At 58.1% G+C, this 27728-nt stretch overlaps 2 protein-coding genes across 36 annotated transcripts; one reads left to right on the plus strand and one right to left on the minus strand.

Annotated features, from left to right (window-relative positions):
- Positions 1-98: 98 nt before the first annotated feature.
- Positions 99-15455, plus strand: PITPNM1 (phosphatidylinositol transfer protein membrane associated 1). 33 transcript variants are annotated; one of them, XM_077961983.1, is made up of 25 exons: positions 99-199; positions 2157-2275; positions 3636-3850; positions 3941-4062; positions 4268-4492; positions 5933-6259; positions 6337-6432; positions 6516-6623; positions 7538-7599; positions 7693-7943; positions 8221-8410; positions 8519-8626; positions 8864-9021; positions 9107-9312; positions 10195-10365; positions 10957-11121; positions 11334-11482; positions 11603-11713; positions 12191-12307; positions 12481-12629; positions 12714-12863; positions 12958-13141; positions 13485-13613; positions 14255-14514; positions 15357-15455. In XM_077961983.1, the coding sequence occupies exons 2-25, from the start codon at positions 2198-2200 to the stop codon at positions 15436-15438; spliced, it is 3813 nt and encodes a 1270-aa protein (XP_077818109.1). In that variant the 5' UTR covers positions 99-199; positions 2157-2197; the 3' UTR covers positions 15439-15455. The 33 variants fall into 33 exon arrangements, 29 of the variants coding, with proteins under 29 accessions (XP_077818109.1, XP_077818116.1, XP_077818125.1 ...); XM_077961982.1 differs by lacking the exon at positions 99-199 and adding an exon at positions 1004-1179 and having other exon boundaries at positions 2100-2275; XM_077961981.1 differs by lacking the exon at positions 99-199 and adding an exon at positions 1004-1179.
- AIP (aryl hydrocarbon receptor interacting protein) lies at positions 15422-24091 on the minus strand. Of its 3 annotated transcripts, none has more exon segments than NM_001194313.1 (6): positions 15422-15743; positions 16078-16219; positions 16317-16493; positions 17069-17257; positions 19629-19808; positions 23860-24090. In NM_001194313.1, coding segments are annotated over 6 exon segments (993 nt in total). In that variant the 5' UTR covers positions 23959-24090; the 3' UTR covers positions 15422-15537.
- Between the last annotated feature and the right edge of the window lie 3637 nt (positions 24092-27728).

Raw genomic sequence — 27728 nt, forward strand, 5'->3', positions numbered from 1 at the left:
CCATCAGCCTCAGGTGGGAACCGGGCCCTCTCCGCCCCAGCCGTGGCGCTGAGAGCCCTGGGCCTTCCTGTGGTGCCACCAGGGGGCAGCACAGGGCCTGGCTGCTTCCACAGCCCTTGGCGCTATGGGCAGCCTGGGCCTGGAGGGCGCTTCCTCTGGATTGGCGGTGATGCCTGGCAGCATGGAAATGCCAGTTCACGTAAGCCACTCCCTCAAACGCCCTAATGCCCTGACAACACCCCAGCCTCTGAATCAGCCCTGAAGGTCTCTGACTCCTCAGAGAGAACGGGCACTGCTGCTTCCAGCCCTTGGCCTCACAGTCAAGGGGAGGGGCTGGCCGGGTGCTGCTGTCACTACCCCAGCACCTTGTAGCAGGCTGGGTGGGATCCCATGAGCCCAGCCTTGCGGTGCCTCATGAGGCCTTTGCCCAGACTCCGGGTGGCTGGGTGACCAGACTTGTGGACCCGGAAGGCAGAGGTGGGGGAGGCTTTGTGGCCCCATGCAGGGACTAGCCCAGCCACTCAGAGTGACAACCCGCTTCTGCCTGGGCGTGTAGCTGGGTGACCATAGAGGCCTGGGGCCCTGGAGCCCAGCCCTAGGTGGAGGCACGTCAGAGCCGCCAGCTTCTGGCTAGACTGGTGGGGAGGCATTTCCTCTACCCTGGGTCCCAAATCTAAGGACTGGGTGAGAAGAGGAGAGTGGGCCTGGGACCTCCTTTATCAAACTCCACCTTGTCACTGTACACAGGAGGGCTGGGCTAGGGTGGAGATAGGAACTAAGAGTCTTTGGGGACCCCAGTCAGCACTGAGGGACTAAGAAGTGCCAGAATTTAGGCAATGGCCTCTTTCCCACTGCCCGGGGGAAGGAAGGCAGGGGCCTGCCTCCCCGCCTCCTCCGCTGCAGGCGGGGCTGCCCGGACCCCGCCGGGGTGGGGAGGGCCAGCCGGGCCCAGGAAAGGGGCGGGGCGGCCGCAGTGACGCGGCGGGCTGCGGGGAGGGACGGCAGGGGCGCCGGCGGGCGGATCGAGAGGAAGGTCGGGGCCATGGGCCGGCACTGCGCCTCGGGAGGGTCCGGCCACCGCTGGAACCCAAGGCCGGGGCTGGGGGCGCTCCGGGCTCCGACCCACGGGCCGGCCGGCCCTGCCCGGGCTGGGTGAGGGGCGCCCGCCTCAAGCTAGAGGTGAGCCGGGACGTCGGCAGGCGGGCCGAGAGCGCGGCAGGGGACCGGGACGCCGGCGAGCAGAGGGAAGTGGGGACAACGGGGCCTCTCGCTTGCTCGCGGGGTGCGAGTGGGGGATGGAGGGGTGCCTGCAGCGGAACCTCGGTGCCAGTCTGGGGCGCAGGTGGGCGGAGCGGGTCTCCAGGGCCAGGGCCCGTGGGATACCAAGTGGAGCCACTCTGGCCTCAGCCTGAGGAGGGCTCACCCCCCCAGAAGAGGACGGGGTGGCTGCCTAGGCGCGTGGAGAGCCAGCGAGGGCCGGGGGTCCAGGAAGGATGCTGGGAGGGGGAGGTCGAGGACCCGGCTGCCCTGCATGGTGAAGAAGGCAGATCTGGAGGGCGGAGGGGATTCCTAGTCCCCGAAGGTAGGTTCTGGTGCAGGGCATGGGGAACCCTGGCAGAGATGCTGGGCGCACGGGGCCACTCGGCGCAGAGACACTCGGGGAACAAAGCTCTAGGTGGACGTCTGAGAGTGGGGGACCTGGGACCCCGCTGACTCCGGGAAAGGGATGCAGGGGGCGGGTCCCCAAGGGGCCGGTCGCGGAAGGCGGGCCCGGAAGGAGGGGCCCCGGGGCTTCGGAGGGCGCGCCCCCGAGAGATGCCGTTTCCCGGGGTTAGGACGCGGTCGCAGCGGGAGAGGCAAGGTGGCCCTCCCGCCCGCCGGCCGGAGCCTGGCGCTCCGGGGGGCCCGCGTCAGCACGCGGTTGCCATGGCGACGGGCGGGCGGGGGGCGGGGGCTGCGCGGAAAAGAGGTCAGCGCTCAGCCTAGCTGCTGTTCCGGGCCCCGGCAGCGCGGGCGGCGTCGCTGGGCTCGCCTCTGCTTCCCCCGCGGTGGGCCCGGGCATGGGGTCCCGTGGCCTGAGCACCTCGGCCGGCGCGCAGGGCTCGGGGCCGCGCGCAGCCTCCCCGCACTGACTGCCGCGCCGTGCCCTGCGCCAGGAGGAGCGGAGGCCGCGCGCGGCCCGCCAGGCGCCTTCAGGATGCTCATCAAGGAATACCACATTCTGCTGCCCATGAGCCTGGACGAGTACCAGGTGGCCCAGCTCTACATGATCCAGGTGAGGGCGGCAAGGAGAGGGCACCCGGGCAAGGGGTGGAGCCCCGCCAACCCCGCCAGCCCTGCCACGGGGCTGAGACGGGCTGGGAGCCCGGAGGAGGCAAGAGAGGCCCCCTTCGGATGTGGGGATGGGGAAGGGCTGTGGGGAGAGGGGCAGGAGAGCCGAGTGGTGCTTCTCACCCGCTAAGTGCCCAGCCCTTCTCTGATCTCCTGTAATCCTCCTCAGGATCTGTAATCCCATCGGGGAAGGAAAAAGCGCCCAGGAGGCGGCAAGAATGAGGAGGGGGGCCTCCGCGGCCGAGGAGGGCGGGAGGGGGTCTGGAGAGGTGCAGAGTCTTGGCCACCCCTGGAGCTCAGGGAGATGGGGTGAGGACCAGGCGCCAAACCTGGAGCAGGGACAGGGCAGCATGGATCGGAGGGCGAGGGGGCTCTCGGGTAGGGCAGTGAGAAGAGTTGGCCAGGGCAGGCCCTCAGCAGTGGCCGGGTTGGTGCAGGGCCCCGGGGAGTCTGCTCCAGATCTCTCCCCAGCACAGCAGGACCAGAGTCTCATAAAGCAAGAGGGCCTGGACCCTGCCTCGGGGTTGAAAGGGCCATCTGAGCCCCAGAGCGATAGAAGGCAGGATCTGGGGGCTCTCAAGCTGTGAGGGGTGTGGCAGGAGCTGGGATTGGGAGGTGGCCTGGGCCTCCCAGAGAGGGAGGGGGCCAGGGTCCCCTTTTCCTCTCTTTGTCCCTTCTTCCTTGCCAGCCACCCTGGCCTCCTTGCCACCCGCCAGCACATCCAGTACGCTCCCACCTCAGGGCTGCACTGGCTTCCCCCTGCCTTGAGCACCTCCTCCCACCTCACCTCCTTAAAGTCATGTTCAAGCCATGGTCACTTTATGTTCTTAGCAAGGCCTTCCCTGACTATCAGATCAAAACTGCTGCCCCCAACCCTGATCACCTGTACCCTACTGTAGGCTTTCTTTTCCCATAACACTTAGCGCCTTCTAACACACCATATAATTTGCTTTTTCCTTTTGTCTGTCTTCTTCCACTAGAATGTAAGCTCCATGAGGACAGGTGTCTTTGTTCTATTCATCAATATATCTCAATTGATAGAATCCCAAACACTGCCTGGGGTGGAGCAGACACTCAATGAATACTTGAATGACTGAATTGAGTGCTGGGTTGCAGACCCCATGCAGGGCTGGGCTGCATCTGATTCCGATCCCAGGGAGCTTCGGTGGGGCAGTGTCTGGTTTCAGGGAGTTGAAAAGACTGGGACCAGGGCCCCAGAACTGCGCAGAACACCAGCCTAAGCTGGGGATCCCAGATGCTAAGCTGGGGCTGAGCTCCCTATTCTGCTCTCCCTTGGGCCACAGAAAAAGAGCCGGGAGGAGTCTAGTGGTGAGGGCAGCGGCGTGGAGATCCTGGCCAACCGGCCCTACACAGATGGGCCCGGGGGCAGCGGGCAGTACACACACAAGGTGTACCACGTGGGCTCCCACATCCCAGGCTGGTTCCGGGCACTGCTGCCCAAGGCTGCCCTGCAGGTAGAAGAGGAATCCTGGAATGCCTACCCCTACACCCGAACCCGGTGAGTGGGTGAAGTGGGCGTGGTCCGGGGCCAGGAGGGAAGCAGCCCTGGTGGGTACGGCAGTGAGCCTCACCCATGCCTTCTGCCCAGGTACACCTGCCCTTTTGTGGAGAAATTCTCCATTGAAATTGAGACCTATTACTTGCCTGATGGGGGGCAGCAGCCAAACGTCTTCAACCTGAGTGGGGCCGAGAGGAGACAGCGCATCCTGGGTGAGGCCTGGAGCTATGGAGGGACCCTGGCGCCCCTCTCAGTCTCCTGGCTGCCTCAGTGGGCAGCCTCTGAGAAGTCCCAGCCCTCTCCAAGCCTCATGTCCTATCTGCAAAAGGACAGGAACTGTCACCCAGTCCCAAGAGGGTGCCAGGAGCGGGGGCTCAAAGGGGCTGGCACTGCTCAATGCTTGCTGAACTCCCTCAGACACCATTGACATCGTGCGGGATGCAGTGGCTCCAGGCGAGTACAAAGCAGAAGAGGACCCCCGGCTGTACCGCTCGGTCAAGACGGGCCGAGGGCCACTGGCTGATGACTGGGCGCGGACGGCGGCGCAAACGGGGCCCCTTATGTGTGCCTATAAGCTGTGCAAGGTTGAGTTCCGCTACTGGGGCATGCAAGCCAAGATCGAGCAGTTCATCCACGATGTAGGTGAGCACCCAGCCGCGGGAGGTCCTGCTTACCCAGCATGCCCATGTTTAGGGCCAGGGATGCTCCCATCCACTGGGGACACAGAAGCAGAAAGCCATCATTTCCAGTTGAGGCGGGGAGCACTAGGGCAGAGGTGGCCGCACAGCCTAGCCAGGCATCCACAGAGCAGGAAGCTGGTAATATGAGCTACAAGGTCCATGCTGACTCTGACTTTCAGAAATGCTGCTGCTTCCATTAAGATTCTAAGATTCTCCATCATCCTATGAGCTGGGTGAGACTTAGAGATGCTCAGGAAGGTCACCTGCTCTAACTGGCAGCATGCTAAGGAGTGCAGGCTGAGGCTGTGACTCTGATGTCATTCTCTCTGGGATTCCCCCCCTCCACTCCCAGTTTCTAGTGTTCCAGCCTTTGGCCCTAGTGTTCAGGAGCCCCAGTTCCACACCTCCCCTCAACCTGACTCCACCACGCCTGCAGCTCAGCCCTGCCTCAGTGCCCAGGTCATCTGCACACAGAGGGATGATCCCTAGTTGGGGAGACCAGCGGCCTGGCTTCTGTCCCACTACTGACCCATGGTTCCTCCAGCAAGGCGCTGGCCATCTCTGCACTTTAAATGTCTCTTCAGTAAATTAGGAGGAGGTTGAGTCAGATATGAAGAGCTAATACTGACAGTGAGAGCAACACACAGACCCTTTGCTAATTACTTTCTGTGCAAGATCTCCCTTAACACCCACAACACCCCACCAGGTAATGACGATGATTATTCCCATTTTACAGGTGAGGAAATTCAGCTTATAGAATAATGAGGACTCCGTATCTTGCATTTGGAAAAATACCAAAAAGCACAAATAAGAAAATTAAAATCACCCACATATAGCCACTACTAAGATTCTGATATATCTCCTCACAGAAGTTTATAATTATCATTCAGCCATCATTACCTTATTTCCTAGATATTTAAGAGTTTCTAACTTTATTCTTCTGCTTAAGATAAAAATATCCCAGAATGGGTATCATCTTTCGCCACAACTGTCATTGAGTGCCAACACTTCCATTAACTATTAACACCTTCATTAACCATCAACAATTTCATTAACTGTTAGACACTTAATTAACTGTTAATTCCTCAGAAGTCAGCAGGAAGCCAGCCAAAAGCAAGAACAAGCATCGGTCCCTGCTTCCGGGGTGATGGGGCGGGGACGGTGCTGAGAGTTAGGGTGTGCGGAGAGACAGGAAGGGCAGTGGGCGGAGGGGAGTCAGGCAGGAAGACAAATGCCCCACTTTCCACTCCCATTCCTGGACTGCACTGGCCCTGCCCTACTTTGTGGCTCTGGGAGGGTGGTGTCCCCAGGGGAGCCATTACCCAACCTCAAGGCTGGGCATGTGGCGGCAGTGCCAGGGAAGCAGTGGGAGGGGACAGTTCCGATGCCTAGGCACCTGCAGGTCTACGTCGGGTGATGCTGCGGGCCCACCGCCAGGCCTGGTGCTGGCAGGATGAGTGGACAGAACTGAGCATGGCTGACATTCGGGCACTGGAAGAGGAGACTGCTCGCATGCTGGCCCAGCGCATGGCCAAGTGCAACACAGGCAGTGAGGGGTCTGAGGCCCAGCCCCCCGGGAAACCAAGCACCGAGGCCCGGTCTGGGGCTAGCAACACTGGCACCCCCGATGGGCCTGAGGCCCCCGCTGGCCCAGATGCCTCCCCCGATGCCAGCTTTGGGAAGCAGTGGTCCTCATCCTCCCGTTCCTCCTACTCATCCCAACATGGAGGTGAGGCTGGGACACAGGGATGGGAGGAGCAACCCTCCCCGCTGGGCTCCCAGGCTGAGGCTGAGCCGGCCCGGCAGGGGCTGTGTCTCCCCAGAGCTTGTCCGAGTGGCGCATGCAGAACATTGCCCGAGACTCCGAGAACAGCTCCGAGGAAGAGTTCTTTGATGCCCACGGTCAGCACCGAGGCCCTTTTTGGGAGTGGGGATGTCCCCAAGCAGCTCCTCCCACCCCATGACACAGCCCCCTGTCCCCTCAGAAGGCTTCTCGGACAGTGAGGAGGTCTTCCCCAAGGAGATGACCAAGTGGAACTCCAATGACTTCATCGACGCCTTTGCTTCCCCAATGGAGGCAGAGGGAACGCCAGGTAAAGATCCCACCTAGGACACCGGCCCCCAGCACCCATGTACAGCAGGTCATAAGTTTAATGGCATCTTAAGATGAGAGGCAATCTGAAGAGGTGCTCATTAAATACACAGATGAATAATGAAGGATGGATGGATGGATAAGTGGATAAATGGATGAATGGGTGGTTGGGTGAGTGGGTGGGTGGATGGATGGGTGGGCGGGTGGATGGATGGATGGGCGGGTGGGTAGGTGGGTGGATGGATGGATGGATGGATAAATGGATGGATGGGTGGGTGGGTGGATGGATGGGTGGGTGGATGGATGGATGGTTGAATGGATGGATGGATGGATGGATGGATGGATGGATGGGTGGGTGGGTGGGTGGATGGATGGATGGATGATTAGAATGTAGTCACGATTCAGACACAACACAAAGAATGAAGGAATTAATTTGGATTCCCTGAATGCTTCACATGAGAGGTGATGTCTATGCTGGCTTTGGAAGACTTGGGCCAGCACTGTCCAGCAGAACTTCTAGGTCCATGCTGCCCAAGGTGATAGCCACTAGCCACACTGGCTCCCAGGCACTGAAAATGGGGCTAGTGTGACCGAGGAACTGAAGATTTTATGTATTATATTTTAATTCATTTAAATTTAAATACCCACTTGTGGCTAATGGCTACCACATTGGACAGGGCAGGGTTAGAGAAGTTTGCCAGGCAAACAGGCATTGTGTAGAGAGGCAGCCCTGACTGCAATAAGACCAGTAGGAGCAAAGGCCTGGAAATGCAAACTGACCTGGGAAAGTTGGTGGGAGGAGAAGTTTGGAGGAAGGTAGGGACTGGCAGATGCCAGAACTGGGTGCCTGAAGTGCCAGATGAGGGGATCCCAGTGGTCTTCTCTATCCCTCTCACTGGCTTCCTTGCCCTACAGAGCCTGGAGCCGAGGCAGCTAAAGGCATTGAGGATGGGGCCCAAGCACCCAGGGACTCAGAGGCGAGTATGGTCAGCCACCCCATATCAAAGCTCCCTCTACTCACTGGCCTGGCCACTGCTGTGACACCCATTGCACCCCATTGTGCCCCCCAGGGCCCGGATGGTGCCGGGGACCTGGGGACTGAGACATGCGCAGTCCACGCCCTCTTCCTCATCCTGCACAGCGGCAACATCCTGGACTCAGGCCCTGGAGACGCCAACTCCAAGCAAGCAGATGTGCAGACACTGAGCTCTGCCTTCGAGGCCGTCACCCGCATCCACTTCCCTGAGGCCTTGGGCCATGTGGCGCTGCGACTGGTGCCCTGTCCACCCATCTGTGCCGCCGCCTACGCCCTTGTCTCCAAGTACTAGCCACGGGTGGAAGGGCAGGGAACTCCTAGGATCAGGGAGGCCTTGGGGCAGGGGGAGGGGGAAAGGGGTCAGGAAGCCAGACACCTGGGTCAGTCACTGGCATGGCTGGACCTGTTCTGGAGAATAGCTCCATTTCAGTTGCCTCTTGGGGCTAACACTGCCCACAAAGGACCCACAGAGCCAGGGCTTGCCAGCAGGCCCAGGGGACTTGGATGGCAGGAGTGGGTCTGGAAGCCCTTCACCCACCCACCACATTTCCTCCTCCTGCAGCCTGAGCCCCTACAGCCACGATGGTGACAGCCTGTCTCGCTCCCAAGACCACATTCCACTGGCTGCCCTGCCACTGCTGGCCACCTCATCTTCCCGCTACCAGGGCGCCGTGGCCACTGTCATTGCCCGCACCAACCAGGCCTACTCAGCCTTCCTGCGCTCACCTGAGGGCGCTGGCTTCTGTGGGCAGGTCAGCGGTTAGGGACAGTCCATCTGCTGCCCTCCACTGCAGCCCCCATTGTGGCCTGGCCTGGGTGAGGACAAGGCCTCTCCTGATGGTGCCCCTGCTCCCACACAGGTCGTGCTGATTGGAGACGGTGTTGGTGGCATCCTGGGCTTTGATGCACTCTGCCACAGTGCTAACGCAGGCACCGGGAGTCGGGGCAGCAGCCGCCGTGGGAGCATGGTCAGTATAGCCAAACCCAGCCTCCTCAGGAGCGGGAAGGCCCTCTCCGTCTCTAGGTCTCTGCCCCCTGGAATGCGACCCCTCTGCCAGCAGGCAGGCCCCCTGCTGCCCCACCAGTTCATGTCTTCTCTGGAATTCTGCTCTGCCCAACCCCCAAGCCTCACTCCTCACTTCTAAGTAAGTGGAATTTGAATGGTCCCCAGGACTGAAGATGTTTCTGTCCCCTGCTCCATCCAGAACAATGAGCTGCTCTCTCCAGAGGTTGGCCCAGTGCGGGACCCCCTGGCAGATGGTGTGGAAGGCCTGGGTCGGGCCAGCCCAGAACCCTCAGCCTTGCCTGCCCAGCGCATCCCCAGTGACATGGCCAGTCCTGAGCCCGAGGGCTCTCAGAACAGGTGACGTCCCTGCCCCATCACCCCTACCCTGGGTGCATGATGGACTAGAGAGGCAGCAACACTGAGCATCCCTCCTCCCCCACAGCCTTCAGGCAGCCCCTGCAACCACCTCCACCGGGGAGCCCCGGCGGGCAAGCACAGCCTCCTGCCCACCCGCTGCCAGTTCCGAGGCGCCTGACGGCCCCAGCAGCACTGCCCGCCTTGACTTCAAGATTTCTGGCTTCTTCCTCTTCGGCTCCCCACTGGGCCTGGTGCTGGCTCTGCGCAAAACCGTGATGCCCGCCCTGGAGGGTGAGTCCTAGGGGCTGTGGGGGCACCTCTAGTCTCTGTCTGCCCCTTCTTTCCCCACCTCCTCTGGCCTTCCCTCTCGCCCGAGGCACGGGCAACTTCCCCACTGTAGTCATTCAAAGGCCTGGCTACAGAAGGGGAACCTGGGGCCCAGAAAGAAGGGACTCGCCAAGGGTGAGTCTCCCAAAGCCACTGGGAGGGGCTTCACACCTGTGGGATGTTCTGCACTAGAAGGGGTCCAGCGGGCACCATGGCAGCAAATCGAAGCCTCTGCCCTCTTCTCAGCATTTTTTTTTTTTTGAGATGGAGTCTCGCTCTGTCACCCAGGCTGGAGTGCCAGTGGCCTGATCTTGCTCGCTGCAACCTCCCGGGTTCAAGTGATTCTCCTGCCTCAGCATCCCAAGCAGCTGGGATTACAGGCACCCGCCACCATGCCCAACTAATCTTTGTATTTTTTTTTAGTAGAGATGGGGTTTTGCCATGTTGGCCAGGCTGGTCTCAAACTCCTGACCTCAGGTAATCACCCACCTCTGCCTCCCACAGTGCTGGGATTCCAGGCGTGAGCCACTGAGTCCAGCTAATTTTTGTATTTTTAGTGGAGATGGGGGTTTCACCATGTTGGCCAGGCTGGTCTCAAACTCCTGACCTCAACTGATCCATCGGCTTCTGCCTCCCACAGTACTAGGATTCCAGGCATGAGCCAAGGCGCCCGGCTCCTGTCTCACTTTAAGCAGGGCCCTACTGACTTCCCAGGGAGTGCAGTTTGGGAAGTGCTGGCTCAGGGTCATACGGGACATCAGGGTGCTGCTCCCACACCCCCTACTTCCCAGAGTGCCCAGCTGACACTCCCACCCCACAATCTTTCTCTATCTTCTGGGTACCCAGTGGCCCAGATGCGCCCAGCCTGTGAGCAGATCTATAACCTCTTCCATGCGGCTGACCCCTGCGCCTCACGCCTCGAGCCCCTGCTGGCCCCAAAGTTCCAGGCCATCGCCCCACTGACTGTGCCCCGCTACCAGAAGTTCCCCCTGGGAGACGGCTCATCCCTGCTGCTGGGTACGCCCCCAGACAAGATAAAGGGGAGAAGGAGGAGGGCACCCACAGGAAGGGAGGAGGTAGCAGAAGGCATGAGGAGGCTCCCACACAATGGGAAACCTCTCAGGCCACCACTCCCAGGACCAGGAGCTCCTTCCCCCTGGGATGGTCTGGATCCCCAGGACCCTCTGACCTCCTGGGCCCAGAAGTTGGGTGGGGGAGGTTAGCCAAGCTAGAGAGGGTGCTCCCTGGCAGCATGATTCTGGTGCACTGCCGTTCGAGCAGCCAGCGTGTGTGCACTGCTGCATCTGTGGTGGGTGTGCTGCAGGCATGTATTGGGGGGTGTGCTGCAGGCATGTATTGGGGGTTGTGCCCAGGTATGTATGGGTCAAGCAGGCCTGTGCTGGGCACAGGTGTGTAGTGTTTGGGGCAGTGGCAAGAGGCATTCTGGCAGAAGTGCCCAGCTGAGAGGAGAGAATGCCACAGTGCAGCCTCAGCCAGGACCTGACCAGAGGGGCCGCAGGGAAGATGGCAGAGGTGCGGGAAGCCCTGGGTGAGAAGATGGGAGAGCCACCGGGCAGGCCCCTGCTGAGCTTGCCCTCCCTCCCCCAGCTGACACTCTGCAGACGCACTCCAGTCTCTTTCTGGAGGAACTGGAGATGTTGGTGCCCTCGACACCCACTTCTACTAGCGGTGCCTTCTGGAAGGGCAGTGAATTGGCCACTGAGCCCCCAGCCCAGCCAGCCGCCCCCAGCACCACCAGTGAGGTGGTTAAGAGTAAGTCAGCCAGCCTAGGCAGTCCAGCCTGGGGGTCGGGGAGGCCTGTATTCCACCTCCAAAGCCCAGCTGAGAAACCCTTTCCCCCAGCACCCAGCCTGAACTGGGCAAAGAGCAGGCTGGGTGGAAAGGAGGGAGGGAAGAGCACCCAGCGCCCAGGCAGATGGGTGTGGGGCAGGAGGCCATCCTGACTCGCTGCCATGGCCGTGCAGTCCTGGAGCGCTGGTGGGGGACCAAGCGGATCGACTACTCGCTGTACTGCCCTGAGGCGCTCACCGCCTTTCCCACCGTCACGCTGCCCCACCTCTTCCACGCCAGCTACTGGGAGTCCGCCGACGTGGTGGCGTTCATCCTGCGCCAGGTGGGCCTGGGAATTTGGAATGGGAGATGAGAATGGGACGGGGATGGGCTGCTGTGGGGCGGGGGAGGGGCAGCTCTCCCGCCCCTAAGAGAGAGAGGCCTCGCCCCCTGTCCCGCGCAGGTGATCGAGAAGGAGCGGCCACAGCTGGCGGAATGCGAGGAGCCGTCCATCTACAGCCCGGCCTTCCCCAGGGAGAAGTGGCAGCGAAAACGCACGCAGGTCAAGATCCGGGTAGGTGCCCTGCCCCTTGCCCCCACGCCCCCTCACCAGAGAGGCCCTGTCCCTCCCCCCAGCACCCCGCCTCCTGGGGCCCTAGCCAACCCAACTCTCTCCCAGTCCTACCCCTCCCCTGGGGTCCTGGCCCTACCTCATTGCCCCAGCCCGGCCCCTGCGAACAGCTGGTCTCCCCGCCCCCTCCCCCGCTCTGAGGCTAGTTCGGGTCTAGGGTCTGGATCTGCGCTGGTCGGCACCTGCCTCATCCACTGCATCCCGTCCTGTCACAGCGCTACCCCTGGAGCCGCGGCCCACACCCAGGCTCTCAGGCCGGGGTCCACAAAAGTGCGCCCCCTGGACTTGGCCTTTTCCCTCAAAGCCCTGCCGCCTCCCGGCCCCGACCCCGGTGTTTGCGCGTAGATCCTCACCCGCTTCCTCTCCCCAAGCATCCCCATCTTTTCCTGGCCGCGGACTCACGCCCTCTCCTCCCTCCAGAACGTCACTTCCAACCACCGGGCGAGCGACACGGTAGTGTGCGAGGGCCGCCCCCAGGTGCTGAGCGGGCGCTTCATGTATGGGCCCCTGGACGTCGTCACGCTCACCGGAGAGAAGGTCAGGACCCAGAAGCCCTGTCGCCTGGTCCCACGGCCCCAACTCCTGTCCTCGGAACAGCTCCTGATCCCTGGTGGTTGTGCCCCTAGACCCACCCATCCCCGACGACAGCCCAGCCTCTGCCCTCCTCCACGCAGGGCCCCCATGGACCTCCCGCCCCTTCTCCCCTCCAGGTGGATGTCTACATCATGACGCAGCCGCTGTCGGGCAAGTGGATCCACTTTGGCACCGAGGTCACCAACAGCTCAGGCCGCCTCACCTTCGCAGTTCCCCCAGAGCGCGCCCTGGGCATCGGGGTCTACCCCGTGCGCATGGTGGTCAGGTGAGCGCAGCTGGCCGGGCCTCTGCGGGAGGGCTCCGCCAGGCCTCGCCCGGCGCCACTCACGCCCCGCCCCATGGGCCGCAGGGGCGACCACACCTACGCCGAATGCTGCCTGACTGTGGTGGCCCGCGGCACGGAGGCCGTGGTCTTCAGCATCGACGGCTCCTTCACCGCCAGCGTCTCCATCATGGGCAGCGACCCCAAGGTGCGCGCTGGCGCCGTGGATGTGGTCAGGTAGGAGCCGCCACCGCCACCACCACTCATCTCACCGGGGTGACCCGCACCCCACCCCTGGCCAGCGGAGCTGACCGCTGCCCCTGCCCCACAGGCACTGGCAGGACTCCGGCTACCTGATCGTGTATGTCACAGGCCGGCCGGATATGCAGAAGCACCGCGTGGTGGCCTGGCTGTCGCAGCACAACTTCCCCCATGGCGTCGTCTCCTTCTGCGATGGCCTCACCCACGACCCGCTGCGCCAGAAGGCAGTGTTTCTGCAGAGCCTGGTGCAGGAGGTGCGGCGGCTGCGGAGGCTCCGGGTCCTGTCCCCGCCCCTGCTTCCCCTGACCCTCCACCCCCGGATCAGCGGAGGCCCATCTGTTCCCAACCCGAACGGCCCGGGCCCTGCCTGACTGCAGTGGCCCCTATGGTCATGCCCCCGCAGTTTGAGAGGCCCCGTGTACTTAGGGGCAACTAGGGAAATGCAGCTGGTCCCGCCCCGTCCCCATGGGACTACAACCTGTCCTCGCCTCAGTCTGCCTGGACCCACCCCCAGAACAATCTGGGGAAGTCCAACAGACCCCGCCCCCAGCTGCACGGCTCCGCCCCGGGGAGACTGATTGGCATCTCCCGCCACAGGTAGAACTGAACATCGTGGCCGGTTATGGGTCTCCCAAAGATGTGGGTGTATACGCAGCGCTGGGCCTGTCCCCAAGCCAGACCTACATCGTGGGCCGTGCCGTGCGGAAGCTACAGGCGCAGTGCCAGGTGAGGGCCAAGTGAAGGCCAGGAACAGGACCCCCCCAGGGAGCAGGGGCCTGAGTCCCAGGCCTTAGGGACCACCGACTCTGGGGAAGCTGTGAGGCGGCCTAACCGGCCTCCGGGGAACCTGGGATCCTCTGAGGACAAGGGCCATGAGCAGCTTGAGCTGCCAGCTGCCAGGCAAGCCAGAGGGGATGACCCACACTGCAATGTGCTCAAGACCCTGGGCGCTGGTTCCACTCAGCCGTGGGTTTCCACTCTGACATTTCTGAGCCTCGGTTTCCCGTCTGTAAATGTAAATGATCATGGCACTGCCCGTGCCGGCTTATGAAGATCACATCATTTACTGCACATCAGCAGGCACAGGGCTGGGCACAAAGCAAGTGCTGGCTAAACATTGGCTGCTGTTATGTTTCCTCTAAGACCTCATTTTCCAGATGAGGAGACTGAGGCCCAGAGAAGGGCAGAGCCAGGAGCACAGCTGAGGTGCCCTGGCTCCCAGCCTGGGGTCCTATCTATTGAGAAGGCTTCAGCTTAGGCTGTGCCAAGCCTGCCACCAGTCCCCCAGCCTGCCTCAGGTGCCTGTGGAGGGCAGCATGTGGGCCCTTGGCCAGCACCCCCTCATCGCTGCCCACCTCTGCCCACAGTTCCTGTCAGATGGCTACGTGGCCCATCTGGGCCAGCTGGAAGCGGGCTCGCACTCGCATGCCTCCTCGGGACCCCCAAGGGCTGCCTTGGGCAAAAGCAGCTATGGTGTGGCTGCCCCTGTGGACTTCCTGCGCAAACAGAGCCAACTGCTTCGCTCCAGAGGTCCAAGCCAGGTGGATCGTGAGGGCCCAGGAACACCACCCACCACCCTGGCACGGGGCAAGGCGCGGAGCATCAGCCTGAAGCTGGACAGCGAGGAGTGAGGCCCACACCACACCTGGACCTGGGTTATTTATTGACACAGCCGAGGGGCCAGAGGGGCTGCATGTGGGAGGCTGGGGACCCAGACTTGGGGCCCCAGCGCTGACCCCCCCAGCCCCACACCCTACATCTCCGTGTGCCCCTCGGTGTTACTTCCCTTTCATATGAGGGGACCCAGCGCCAGAGGGAGGGAGGAGGGCGTGGGCGTGGGCGCAGAGGCTTTTCCAGTGTGTATAAATCCATGAAAATAAACGCCACCTGCACCCAACCCACTCGCCCCGTGCCTGGCATCACAGGGCGGCCAGCCCAGTTCCCACCCACTCACCCCGTGCCTGGCATCACAGGGCAGCCAGCCCAGTTTCCAGTTCAACAGGGGACACTGATGTGCACAGAGAGGCCAACACGCACCCAGGGCCATCCAGGTCACAGGCAGGTTGGGATGGGGGCCTGAGCCTCAAAAGATCTCACGAAGTGCTCGGCCCTCGCCTTTTTCTGGACAGTCAGCCCACTCCAGCCCAACCCAGCTCACTTCAGCCCCAGTGTAGCTTCTCATGGAAACCCTGTCCCCAGACACCAAGGCCAGGAGACCATGGGATCCGAGGCTGGAGGGGGAGGGCAGCACCAGGAGACCACCTTCCTCAGGCACCCAGCTACCTGGCTTGTACCCACTTCATCTCCCCCTTAAGACTGGGGGCTCCTGGGGCGCCCTAGCCCTGGCCAACGAGAGACACTTCCTTGGTGAAAGAGCTCATCGTAATTTCTCTAACAGGGACACTGAAGCCTCAGAGATGGCAGGTGGAGGGGCTAGCATTTGAACCCTGATTCTTTGCCTCCCAACAGCCACCCAAGTACCAGGAAATGCCAGGTGATGACCCGGCTCTCCCAGTGGACCAGCTCGGCAGACTCGGAGAGAGATAAATAAAGGCCTTTATATACACAGAAGCATGACGTAGCAGGGGCAGGAGGGCTGGCAGCTGCAGCGGTGGGCTTGGCAGGTATAAGGCAGGGCCGAGTGCTCCTGTCAATGGGAGAAGATCCCCCGGAACCGGGCTTTGTCCTCTTCGTCCTTCTGCCGGATCCGTGCCTCCAGGGCCCGCAGCTCTCGGCTCACAACGGGTGCCAGGGCTGGGTCCAGCTCCAGCACTTTGGCAAAGTCAGCCTGGGCCTCCTGGGCATTCCACACAGCCGCGTGGGCCTTGCCCCGCTTGAAGTAGGCCTTGATGTTGTCTGCAGGGGATGCCAGTGGGCAGTGGGCATGCAAGGGCATGAGGGGGGATCCTGGCCAGCTGCCTGCCCTCATGTCTCCTGGCACCATGGGCCCACAGGGGAGAGAGCCCTCCCTGACCTGAGGATGCCACCCTGCCCCACCCCCAATACACCATTCATGCTTCATTGGCACAAGGGGACCCACGGCCCTGCCGAGTAGGGGCATTTAGTCAGGCCCCCGTGGGAGCTCAGAATGGAGGGTATGAAAGACTAGGTCTTGAGCCCCAGCAGTGACAGGAGAAAGGCCACACTCTGACCACTCGCAGCCCCCAGCAGCCCAGTGCCCAGTGCTCACCGTCGTACTTGTTGAGGATGGAAGAGCAGTGGTCCAGCACCTCGTAGTACTCCTCGGCCACCAGCTTGCACTGGCAGTAGTTGAGCAGCAGTGGCGTGATCTGCTGGTCCAGCTGGATCCATTCAGGGGACCCAGGCTGTTCCTGGAAGCACAGGGGCAGGGAGCGGGGAGAAGCTGTAGACCTGGGCACCCTGGCTTCACACCCCCCTCCATCCTCCCCCTCAGCCTCCGGGCAGCACCTTCATCTGCAGGTTCTTGAGGCAGGCAATGGCATCGTAGTACTTGGCAGCAGCCTCCTTCACATGCCCCTCGCGGTACAACCGGTTGCCCTCCTGGTGGATAAGCGGCACTGCCTTTGCCTTCTCTTCATCCGTCATGGCCCATGGGTCCTGCTGGTATGTGCCAGGGCTCTCCACCTGCAGGGCACAGGGCATATCACAGCGGGGCCCGGGGACACCACAGCTGCTTCAGCAACACATCTGACCCACATCTGGGCTGGCTGCACCCCCAGACATCACACACCAGCAGCAGAGCTGCTTGTCACTTAAAAAGCATTCAATAAACATCGATGTCACATCTCCTGTGTGCCCAGCACTGTGCCAAGTGCTAAGAATAGAACAGTGAACGAGACGGTGAAAAGCCCTGCCCTCCCTCGCAGAGATCATGCTCCATGGCAGATTTCCTAAATGGACAAGGAAACACATGAATTCCCAGGGACTTCAAGGCGTGGCAGAGGCTACAAAGGAAATGAGCTCCTCCAAGATAGAGAACGAGGAGGCTGGGTAGGCAGGGCCAGCTTCCTGGAGAAGGTGACATTTGAGACATGAAGGAGGAGAAAAGGAGACCCAGAGGACTGCCAAGGGTCCTGCACAGGTTTTCTTGTCCCTGTCCACTCCCCCAGCAGTCCACCCACGGATCCCATCACCCCTGGGCGGACAGGCCTGCACCGCGCTGAGGCTGGGCGGTGGGGCCAGGCTCAGCGGCCCCTTACCTTCAGCATTTCCATGTGGAAGACGAGGGGCTGGGGGTTCTGCTGCAGGGCGTCCAGGTCACCGTGGCCCAGGGAGCTGTGTTCATGCATCTGTGCAACACCGCAGCAGTGCCGCTGACCCTCCAGGGGGTCCTTGCCCGCCGCGATGTTGCGGAGACTCTTGGCCACCAGCGGGTACAGGACCACGTGCTGCAGGAAGGCAAGGACGCTGGGGCTCTGTCACTGTGGGCTGGCGGATCACTGGGTCCACAAGACCCAGCCCCTTCCCCACCACCATCTGAGAACAAACACCAAGGCCCAGAGGACAACAAGGGGGCCCCTACTCCGTTAAAGTGCAGGAGGCTTTTAACTCAGGACTCCTCCAGTCACTCAGCCCTCTTTCCCAAGGAAGCCCCAGCTTCTGCCACGTTCTCTGGCCACCAAACAGAGCGCCTACCCCCATCCTCAACCCCACCACAGACACATGCCTACCATCAACCCCTGTCTGCCCAGTAGAATTCTAACCTCCTCTCCCTCCCGAGGATAAAGCCCACAAGCTGGACTATGCAAAGTGCTAGGGCCCCCACATTCTGTTCCCAGCAGCTCCTCCTTCTCCTGCCTCACTGAGGGCCTACCTCAGAGCCGGGCCCAAGGCAGCCACTTCAAAACCCTCAGGGAGGCCAGACGTGGTGGCTCACACCTATAATCCTAGCACTTTGGGAGACCAAGGTGGGCAGATCACCTGAGGTCAGGAGTTCAAGACCAGCCTGACCAACATGGTGAAACCCCATCTCTACTAAAATACAAAAATTAGCCAGGCATGGCCGGGCGTGGTGGCTCAAGCCTGTAATCCCAGCACTTTGGGAGGCTGAGATGGGCGGATCACGAGGTCAGGAGATCAAGACCATCCTGGCTAACACGATGAAACCCCGTCTCTACTAAAAAATACAAAAAACTAGCCGGGCGAGGTGGCGGGCGTCTGTAGTCCCAGCTACTCAGGAGGCTGAGGCAGGAGAATGGTGTGAACCTGGGAGGCGGAGCTTGCAGTGAGCTGAGATTTGGCCACTGCACTCCAGCCTGGTGGAAAGAGCGAGACTCTACAAGACTCCGTCTCAAAAAAAAAAAGAAAAAAAAAATTAGCCAGGCATGATGGTGGGCGCCTGTAATCCCAGCTACTTGGGAAGCTAAGGCAGAGAATCACTTGAACCCGGGAGATGGTGGTTGCAGTGAGCTGAGATTGCACCACTGCACTCCAGCCTGGGCAACAGAGTGAGACTTCGTCCAAAGGAAAAAAAAAAAAAAAAAACCCACAGGGAGACAGGCATAGGAGACCTAGCCTCTAATCTCTTGCTTGGCAAAGCTGCTCGGCTGGTGAGAACCAGATTCCTCCCACCCAGGTCCTCCCCACTCCTCCCCACTCCTCCCACTGCCCTATTGTCTGGACAGGAGCTAACTGCCGGGTTGCCATCAGCGGGTATTTCCTGAGTCTTGGCTCTGGACTGGCTCACACTGGGCATCCCAAAGCTAGAAGTAAACAGGCCAGATCCCTGCTCTGCAATAGCCTAGGACAAGGCAGAAGAGCAAATCCTGGCCATGCAGGGCATGAGGGTTGGAGGACCCAAAGGTGGGAGTTGAGCCAACCACTAGCAGTCAAGGAGGGCTTCCTAGAGGTGGTGTCCCAGGAATAAGCTTTGAAGGAAGAGGGAAGATCTTGGCTAAGAAGGGGAATGGAAAGGAAAAGCAGGGAGGTTGAGTAAGAGGGTGAGACCGCAGGGGCCAGCCCCAAAAAGCTATGTAAGCAGCTATAGTTTATACAGTTTAAGTCCTCAATGTCCTAAGTAGGTTCTCGGAAACTGTAGGCGAAACAATACATAACGAAACCAATTTTTCTTCTCATCAATGTTTTAACAAAATTATGCTGAGAGAAATGATGGTGGCTGAGCACCTGGTGTATGTTTTTTCTCTTAGTCACAGTTTCCAAGAACGTATCAGTGACATAAAGTGAGGACTTACTGTGCTCTATCCTGACAGTGACCAGGAGCCATAGAGGTTTGAAACAAAGGGATGTACAGGTCGTTTGCATTTGAGAATGAGTCCCCTGGCCTCAGTCTGGCTAATCGGGGAAGGCGGAATGGAGGCCAGGACGCCATCAGCAGGCTGGTGGTCTGGAAAGAGTGGGTGGGCCAGGCATGGTGGCTCACGCCTATAATCCCAGCACTTTGGGAGGCCAAGGCGGGTGGATCACCTCAGGTCAGGAGTTCAAGACCAGCCTGGCCAACATGGTGAAACCCCGTATCTACTAAAAATACAAAAATTAGCTAGGCGTCATGGTGGGTGTTTGTAATCCCAGCTACTTGGGAGGCTGAGGCAGGAGAATTGCTTGAACCCAGGAGGCGGAGGGTGCAGTGTGCTGAGAGCGTACCACTGCACTCTGGCCTGGGCGACAGATTGAGACTCCGTCTCAAAAACAAGAAAGAAACAGTGGGTGGCAGTCTAGCAGAGGGTGGAGGGAGGAGGAGCCCTGGGGATAGGGAATAGGGCTTGGCTGGACAGCCACCGCAGACGGGTGCAGGACAGACACCTTGATGTCACAGAGGAACTGGGCAATCTCCCCTTCTCGCATGGTGCACACGATGGTCTCCCACACAGGCAGCTTGAACTTCTTGCCAATGATGAGCTCCATGGGCTTGCCACGCACCCGGCTGTCGTCCAGCACGGTGCCCTCGTTGTCACTGTGCAGCGTCCGGTAGTGGAACGTGGCCTGTGGGCCACATGCGAGGTCAGGCAAGGGCACAAACCCTCACCCTGACCCCCAAGGACAAGTCCAGTCCCCGGCCTGCAGACGGCACAAGGGACAGGGCTTCCCCAGGGACACCACCTGATGTTACACCTGGTTTTATCCTCCCATGCTGGTGAGAAAACTAAGTCACAAGGAGGGGAGGAATAGGCCCAAGCCACACGGCTAGTGGGTGGCTGAGTGGGAACAAGAGTCCAAGCAGTCTGACTCCAGTCATCTCTCAACACATATTTACTAAGCACCTACTATGTGCCCAAGCTCTGTGCTAGACACCAGAACATGGCAGTGAGCAAAACACAAAAAAGGCCCTGCCCCCTGGAGCTCACAGGGCGCTTGTAGAGGGAGGCGATGGGCGTCAAACAAAACAATGTGTCATGGCAGGTGAAGCCACGTGCTTGGGAAACAGTAGGGCAAGGGGGTTAGGGCTGGATTACACAGAGTTGCGGGTGGGGGAGTAAGGAAGAAAGCAAGCCAAGTGGATCCTGGGATAGGAACTTTCCAGGCCGAAAGAACAGCAGGTGTAAAAAGCCTTGCAGTGTGACAATGTGATATTGAAAAAGGTGCTGGGAAGGGAAGAGCGTGGGCCTGTTAAATAATATGGAAGGGGAGAAGGGAAGTGCTGGGTAGAGGAGGGCATGGTCCCTGGGTAGGGCTCCACCCCCACGGACCTAGGTCAGAACAGGCATTTCCTGCCCAAATGTTGCATTTCCCAAGACCACCCTGGCCTGCCACACCCCTATCCTGTGCCTATAAAAACCCAAGACCCTAGCGGGCAGACACAGGCAGTCAGATGTTAGAGGAGCCCATCAGCAGAAGACAACACGAGCACCTGGTCATTGAGAGGCCATCAGGGGAGCAAGCAGCAGCAGATCACACCGACAGGCACCTGCACGCTGGCAGGTCATCAACTGGCAGGAAGAGGCGGAGTTCGGCTGGGGCAGTCAGAGGAGAGCTGGGGCCACCAAGTGGCCCAACTCCAGGGGCAGACCATCTCAAAGGCAGGTGGATCACCTGAGGTCAGGAGTTCGAGACCAGCCTGGTCAACCTGGCAAAAACCCGTCTCTACTAAAAATACAAAAATTAGCTGGCCATGGTGGCAGGTGCCTGTAATCCCAGCCACTTGGGAGGCTGAGGCATTAGAATCACCTGAACCTGGAAGGTGGAGGTTGCAGTGAACTGAGATCATGCCACTGCACTCCAGCTTGGGCAACAGAGCAAGACTCTGTCTCAAAAAGAAAAAAAAAAAGAAAAGGTGTTTGAAACCAACTTGGCCAAAATGGTGAAAGCCTGTCTCTACTAAAAACATTAAAAAAATTTAGCCGGGCCTGATGTCGGGCAACTGTAATCTCAGCTACTTGGGAGGCTGAGGCAGGAGAATTGCTTGAACCTGGAAGGCAGAGGTTGCAGTGAGCCGAGATTGCGCCATTGCACTCCAGCCTGGGCAACAGGAGTGAAACTCTGTCTCGGAAAAACACTTTGCAATCATTCTCCAAGCCCACATGTGATCTAATTCTCCGATACATCAAGGCAAGAATCCCCAGGCTACAGAAAGCCCTCTGTCCTTGTGATAAGGAAGGGGGTCTAATTGAGCTGGTTAACATAAGCCGCCTATACACAAACTAAAAGAGCACCCTAGAACACACAGAATTGTAAACATTCACCCCGAGACACTGCCATGAGGTCGGAGCCCCACAGCCTGCCCATCTGTATGCTTCCCCAGAGGTTTGAGCAGCGGGGCACTGAAGAGGCGAGCCACTCCCCATCACACGTCCTGCGAGGGGCACAAGGGAACTTCCCCTTTCAAACGCATGATGTGTTCAACAGCAGCAAGGCCAGTATGGAGGAGCAGAGTGAAGGAGGGGGCAGGGTACACTACGGGGTCAGCAGGGGAGCTCACCCAAGTCAGTAGGGGTGGACCTCACAGGGCCTGTAGGCTATGGTGAGGCCTCTGTTTTTTACTCTGAGATGGAAGCCACTGAGTGGCTCCAAGCAGAAAAGGAATTGAATCTGGCATAGGTTCTGCTGCTGGGACAAGAACAGACCACAGAGGGACAAAAAAGGCAGGAGGAGAGTTAGTTTGCTGCAGTAACCCAGGCAGGAGATGAGGATGGCTTGGACCCAAGCACTGATGGCAGAAATGGTGAGAACTCAGATCCTGGTTGGATATTGAGGATGTGATGTGGGATGCGAGACTGGGAGGACCACAGAGACACTAAGGTTTTTGCCCTGAACAATGAGAAGGTTGTTGGTTCCCCTAACTGACACGGAGAAGCCTCAGGTGGAGCAGGTTAAGTGTGAGTGGCCAACCAGGCTTCCAGGTGGAGATGGTGAGTAGAGAGCTGTATGTCAGGTTTAAGAGACAAGTAATGACTGGAGAGCTGCATCTGGGAGTAATCTGGGCAGGGAGAGTTTTTAGAGATAACACTGGGGGTGGGTGCGGAGTAAAGAGGTTTGAAGATTGAACACTCGACAGGATATGGTTAGACTGGCCCACGCTCTTAACTGCACCATGCTGCATCTCTGAAGTCAGTTTCCGCATCAGTAAAACGGAATCAACAACAGTACCTATCTCACAGAGTAGGAAATAAACGTGTGAAGCATGTAGCACAATGCTTGAATAGTGAGCATTCAATCAGTGCGGGGATTGGTTATTTAACACCACCTGTTCCTGATCTTGGGGTGCCATTGTTCACATCTCTCCTTCTGGTGTCTGTTCCATCCAGGATCTTCCTTGCCAGCCCCTTCTTTCACCACCAACACCCAGTACATGGGGGCATGAACCCACACCACACATCCTGTCTCTTCTTAGAGAAGATCTCTTTTCTTTTTTTTTTTTTTTTTTTTTTTTTGAGACGGAGTCTCGCTCTGCCGCCCAGGCTGGAGTGCAGTGGCCGGATCTCAGCTCACTGCAAGCTCCGCCTCCCGGGTTCACGCCATTCTCCTGCCTCAGCCTCCCGAGTAGCTGGGACTACAGGCGCCCGCCACCGCGCCCGGCTAGTTTTTTTGTATTTTTTTTTAGTAGAGACGGGGTTTCACCGTGTTAGCCAGGATGGTCTTGATCTCCTGACCTCGTGATCCGCCCGTCTCGGCCTCCCAAAGTGCTGGGATTACAGGCTTGAGCCACCGCGCCCGGCCTGAGAAGATCTCTTTTCATATAGCGGATCACTCCAGCCATGCAGCTCCCCTCTAATCTCAGAGCACTTATGCTGTACTGGGCTAGGATGCTTAGCTGCCCGATTCAGCACAGGGCTGGCCAGGCGGCATGTGCTCATTTGCTCAATGTCCATGTCCTGCCTGACTGCTCTGCTGGGCACAGGAGCTGCCCCTGGGAAGTTTCCTACTCTGCAGACAAGTAGCAACTGGAAAAGCACTCCGGGAGGAGGCAACTGCAGAAGCAGGGAAGCCTGGAGTTGTAGGTTGGGGGAGAAGGGGGCAGAGGGGCTGGATATGGGGGCCTGGTAAAAAGGAGACAAGTGGGAGGTTCTTTACTTCCCAGCCCTCATCTGTCCCAAACAAGCCACTAGTGCAGCAGGAAGACTGCCAAAGGGTCCCTGTCTGGGAGACCTGACCTCTGGGCCCTTTCTCCGGCTTTGCACATCCCAGGGCCTCGGGATGTTTAGAGTGGCAGTTGGTCTAAGTGTTTTCGGAAGGCCCTTCCATCTACAAAGGATCATAAGCCTTGAAATCCAGATGCCCTAGGACCACTCCCCGCCCTCGGTTTCCTCCAGCGTGGTGTCTGCCCAAGCACTGAGATCAACCCCCAACCCCAACCCGCTTGTGATGACTGACGGCTTCCCCCACCAATGCTGCTACAAGGCCGAGCCAGGGGGCGGGGCAGACAGGTCCGAATTCACCCCTACTTAAATTCAGCCCAATCAGCGTCGAGCTCTGCATGTGAGCGGTAGGGTCACTGGCCGCTGCCCTCTGGGCATGCGCAACCTCTCGCCTAAGGCCTCCTCCCGCCTCGCATGCGCACCACGCCGCAGAGGGGGAGCGGGGAGGGGTAGACACGAACCTTGGTCCCATCCTGAAAGTCGGGGAGCTCTCCTCGGCCTTCCTGTATCACACGTTTTTGGATCCCGTCCTCCCGGAGTCTTGCGATGATATCCGCCATCCTCCTTCCCCGCTGCTCCCTTTCGGCAACTTCCGGACTCGCTCGGTAGCTTCCGGACTTGCTTCGGCAACTCCTAGAACCTCGGCAGCTTCCAAGCTAGCGCCATTTTGGTTGAGGGCAGAAGCCAAAAGGGACCGAGCGTGGAAATGGTTGGTGATTGGTTCTCTGCGCTGCGACTGAGCGCGCGCGTATGCTCGGGGGCGGAGCCTGGGACTGTCTCGGGGCGGGACCTGAGCCTGTCAAGGAGGCGGGGCCGGGGTCCGCCCCCCGGGCGGGAAGAGGACGTCCCTAACAATTGTGTCACTGAATTGATTGGGACTGCGGCCGTGCGGCACTGTGTTTGAAGTTGTGGATGTAATATAACAGCATTGCAGAGTTAGGAAAATGAAAAGAAAAAAAAACACCCGTAAGCCACACCCTCAAAGCGTTATGATTTTTGTGTATTTTCTTCCGGCTTTTTTTCTTTCGCATATCTAGTATGATTGTCGGGACTCTTGCATCCTGGATCTCTCTCTTTCAAAAAATAAAAAGAGGAAGAGGGAAAGAAAGGTGGACAAGGAGACCAAGAGGGCCCATTGCGGTGTCGGAAATGAGTCATAGTAGTGCCCAATTAATATTAGGGAATAATAGATGGATGATAGAAATTACGTGCTTTAGCGCCGGGCGCGGTGGCTCATGCCTGTAACCCCACCACTTTGGGAGGCCGAGGCTAGAGGATCGCCTGAGCCCGGGAGTTCGAGGCTGCAGTGGGCCGTGTTCGTGCCACTGCACTCCAGGCTAGCTGACAGAGCGAGATGCTGTCTCAAAACAAAACAAAAAAATAAATTCAACAAAAGAAAAGAAAAAAGAGAAGTGGGGTACTTTGGGGCTAAAACAACTTTTTTTTTTCTTTTTTTGAGACGGAGTAGAGCGAGATGCTGTCTCAACAAAACAAAAAATAAAATTAAACAAAAAAAAAGAGAAGTGAGGTACTTTGGGGCTAAAACAACTTTTTTTTCTTTTTTTGAGACTGAGTCTCGCTCTGTCACCCACGCTGGAGTGCAGTGGCGCGATCTCAGCTCACTGCAACCTCTGCCTCCCGGGTTCAAGCAATTCCTTGCCTCAGCCTCCCGCATAGCTGGAACTACAGGCATGCTGCCACGCCCGGCTAATTTTTGTATTTTCAGTAGAGATGGGGTTTCAACATCTGGCGCAGGCTGGTCTTGAACTCCTAGACTCGTGATCCACCCTCCTCGGCCTCCTGAAGTGCTGGGATTACAGGCCTGAGCCCCCGCGCCCAGCCCTAAAACAACGCTTCTGTGCGCCTTTAGAAACTGGCCGTGAATGACAGCAGTAAGCGTCTTCCCTTTTCTGAGGTTTAGCAAATCCAGTACAGGCGGGGCATGGGCTTTCTGCACTCCCTCCTCCAGTCATCACCATCATCGTCGCTGTAAAGGAGTATTGTCTTTCTAATGCGACCCAGGCGCTAAAGGCTTCACATGCATATTTATTTATGTATGTATTTACTTAGTTATTTTTTCTTTAGAGACAGGGTCTCACTTTGTCCCCCAGGCTGGAGTGCAGTGGTAAAATCACTGTTCACTGCAGCCTCCACCTCCTGGGTTCAAAAGACCCTCCTGCCTCAGCTTCCAGAGTAGCTGGGACCACAGGCCCGTGCCACCACACCCAGATAATTTTTTAAAAAAATTTTTTGTAGAGATGGAGTCACTATGATGCTGGTCTCAAAATCCTGGCCTCCAGCGACCCTCCCACCTCACCCTTCCAAACCAATGGGATTACAGGTGTGAGCCACAGTGCCCAGCCACTTCACATATTTGTACTGGTTAATTTCCCAAGAGGTCCTCTGACAGGACCTCTGTGGTGAAAGGGAAAAGTGTTTGTTTCTACCAACACAGAAACTTTACCGGTAAGTTCTACCAAATGTTGTTGTTTTAAGATGGAGTCTCACTCTGTCACCCAGGCTGGAGTGCAGTGGCACAATCTCAGCGCACTGCAACCTCCACCTCCCAGGTTCAAGCGATTCTCGTGCTTCAGCCTCCCGAGTAGCTGGACTACAGGGGTGCCACCACGCCCAGCTAATTTTTGTATTTTTAGTAGAGACGGGGTTTCACCATGTTGGCCAGGATGGTCTAGATCTCTTGACCTCGTGATCCGCCCACCTAGGCCTCCCAAAGTGCTGGGATTACAGACGTGAGCCATCGCACCCGGCCAAGTTCTACCAAATGCTGAAGCAACAAGTAGTCTTATACAGACATGAGGCTAGTTTAATCTTCTTAAATAAAATAGGTAAGTACACCACAAGATAAGACAAAAATACATCTATTTTACTAATAGATATAGATATAAAACTTTTTTTTTTTTGAGATAGAGTCTCGCTCTGTCGCCCAGGTTGCAGTGCAGTGGCACAATCTCAGCTCACTGCAACCTCCGCCCCCTGGGTTCGAGCAATTATCCTGCCTCAGCCTCCCTAGTAGCTGGGATTACAGGCATGCACCACCACGCCCAGCTAATTTTTGTATTTTTAGTAGAAACAGCATTTTGCCATGGTAGCCAGGCTGGTCTCAAACTTGTGAGCTCAAGGAGATCCACCCACCTCGGCCTCCCAAAGTGTTGGGATTACAGGCGTGAGCCACCGCGCCCAGCTGATATGAAACATTCTAAATAAAATACTAGGCTAATTGAATTCACTAATGTCATGTAAAAATGCATCAATATGGGCCAGATGTGGTGGTGAATGCCTCTAATCCCAGCACTTTGGGAGGCCAAGGTGGGTGTATCTCCTGGATCTCCTTGAGCTCACAAGTTCAAGACCAGCCTGGACAACATAGCAAAATACCATCTTTACCAAAAATACAAAAATTAGATGGTGTGGTGGTGCACGCCTGTGGTCCCAGATACTCAGGAGGCTGAGGCTGGAGGATCGCTTGAGCCCGGGAGATAGAGGATGTAGTAAGCCAAGATCGCACCACTGCACTCCAGCCTGGGTGATGGAGTGAGACCCCATCTCAAAAAAAAAAAAAAATCAATATGCTAAGTGAAATATCAGTCACATACAGGAAAATACTGTATTATTCCACTTATGTAAGGTATCTAGAGTAGTCAGATTCATAAAGACAGAAACCAGGGCCATGGCTCACACCTGTAATCCCAGCACTTTCGGAGGCCAAGGCAGGCGGATCACCTGAGGTTAGGAGTTTGAGACCAGCCTGGCCAACATGGAGAAACCCATCTCTACTAAAAATACAAAAATTAGCCAGGTATAGTGGCACGCGCCTGTAATCCCAGCTACTCAGGAGGCTGAGGCAGGAGAATAGCTTGAACCCAGGAGGCAGAGGTTGCAGTGAGCCAAGATCGTGCCACTGCACTCCAGTCTGGGTGACAGAGCGAGACTCCATCTCAAAAAAAAAAAGACAGAAAGCAGAATGGTGGTTGCCAAGGGCTGGGGGAAGGGGGGTGGGAAATAGAGAGTTGTTCTTTGATGAGTGTAGAGTTTCCGTTTTGAAAGACGAAACTGTTCTGGAAATTGGTTGCATAACTGTGCATATACTTAACGCCACTGAGTATATACTTCAAAACTGTTGAGATGGTAAATTTTATGTTATGTTATGTGTATTTTGCCACAATTAAGAATAATTTTTTTCCGGCCTAGCACGGTGACTCACGCCTGTAATCCCAGCACTTTGGGAGGCAGAGGCGGGCGGATCACGAGGTGAAGAGATCAAGACCAGCCTGACCAACATGGTGAAACCCCATCTCTACTAAAAATATAA

Source organism: Macaca mulatta, chromosome 14 (genome assembly GCF_049350105.2).
Source record: "Macaca mulatta isolate MMU2019108-1 chromosome 14, T2T-MMU8v2.0, whole genome shotgun sequence".
Taxonomy (NCBI): Eukaryota; Metazoa; Chordata; class Mammalia; order Primates; family Cercopithecidae; genus Macaca; species Macaca mulatta.

Bases quoted from the DNA above. Each gene is read 5' to 3' on its own strand.
- PITPNM1 (XM_077961978.1), top strand. From the start codon at position 2,198: ATGCTCATCAAGGAATACCACATTCTGCTGCCCATGAGCCTGGACGAG. The intron at 3,851-3,940 runs GTGAGTGGGTGA...CCTTCTGCCCAG, and splicing joins TACCCCTACACCCGAACCCG to GTACACCTGCCCTTTTGTGG. The intron at 11,483-11,602 runs GTGGGCCTGGGA...TGTCCCGCGCAG, and splicing joins TGGCGTTCATCCTGCGCCAG to GTGATCGAGAAGGAGCGGCC.
- AIP (XM_077960759.1), bottom strand. From the start codon at position 23,518: ATGATCCTTTGTAGATGGAAGGGCCTTCCGAAAACACTTAGACCAACT. The intron at 16,220-16,316 runs GTGCTGCCCGGA...CTGTGCTTCCAG, and splicing joins TCAAGAACCTGCAGATGAAG to GAACAGCCTGGGTCCCCTGA. The intron at 15,744-16,077 runs GTGAGCACTGGG...CATCCCCTGCAG, and splicing joins CATCCTCAACAAGTACGACG to ACAACATCAAGGCCTACTTC.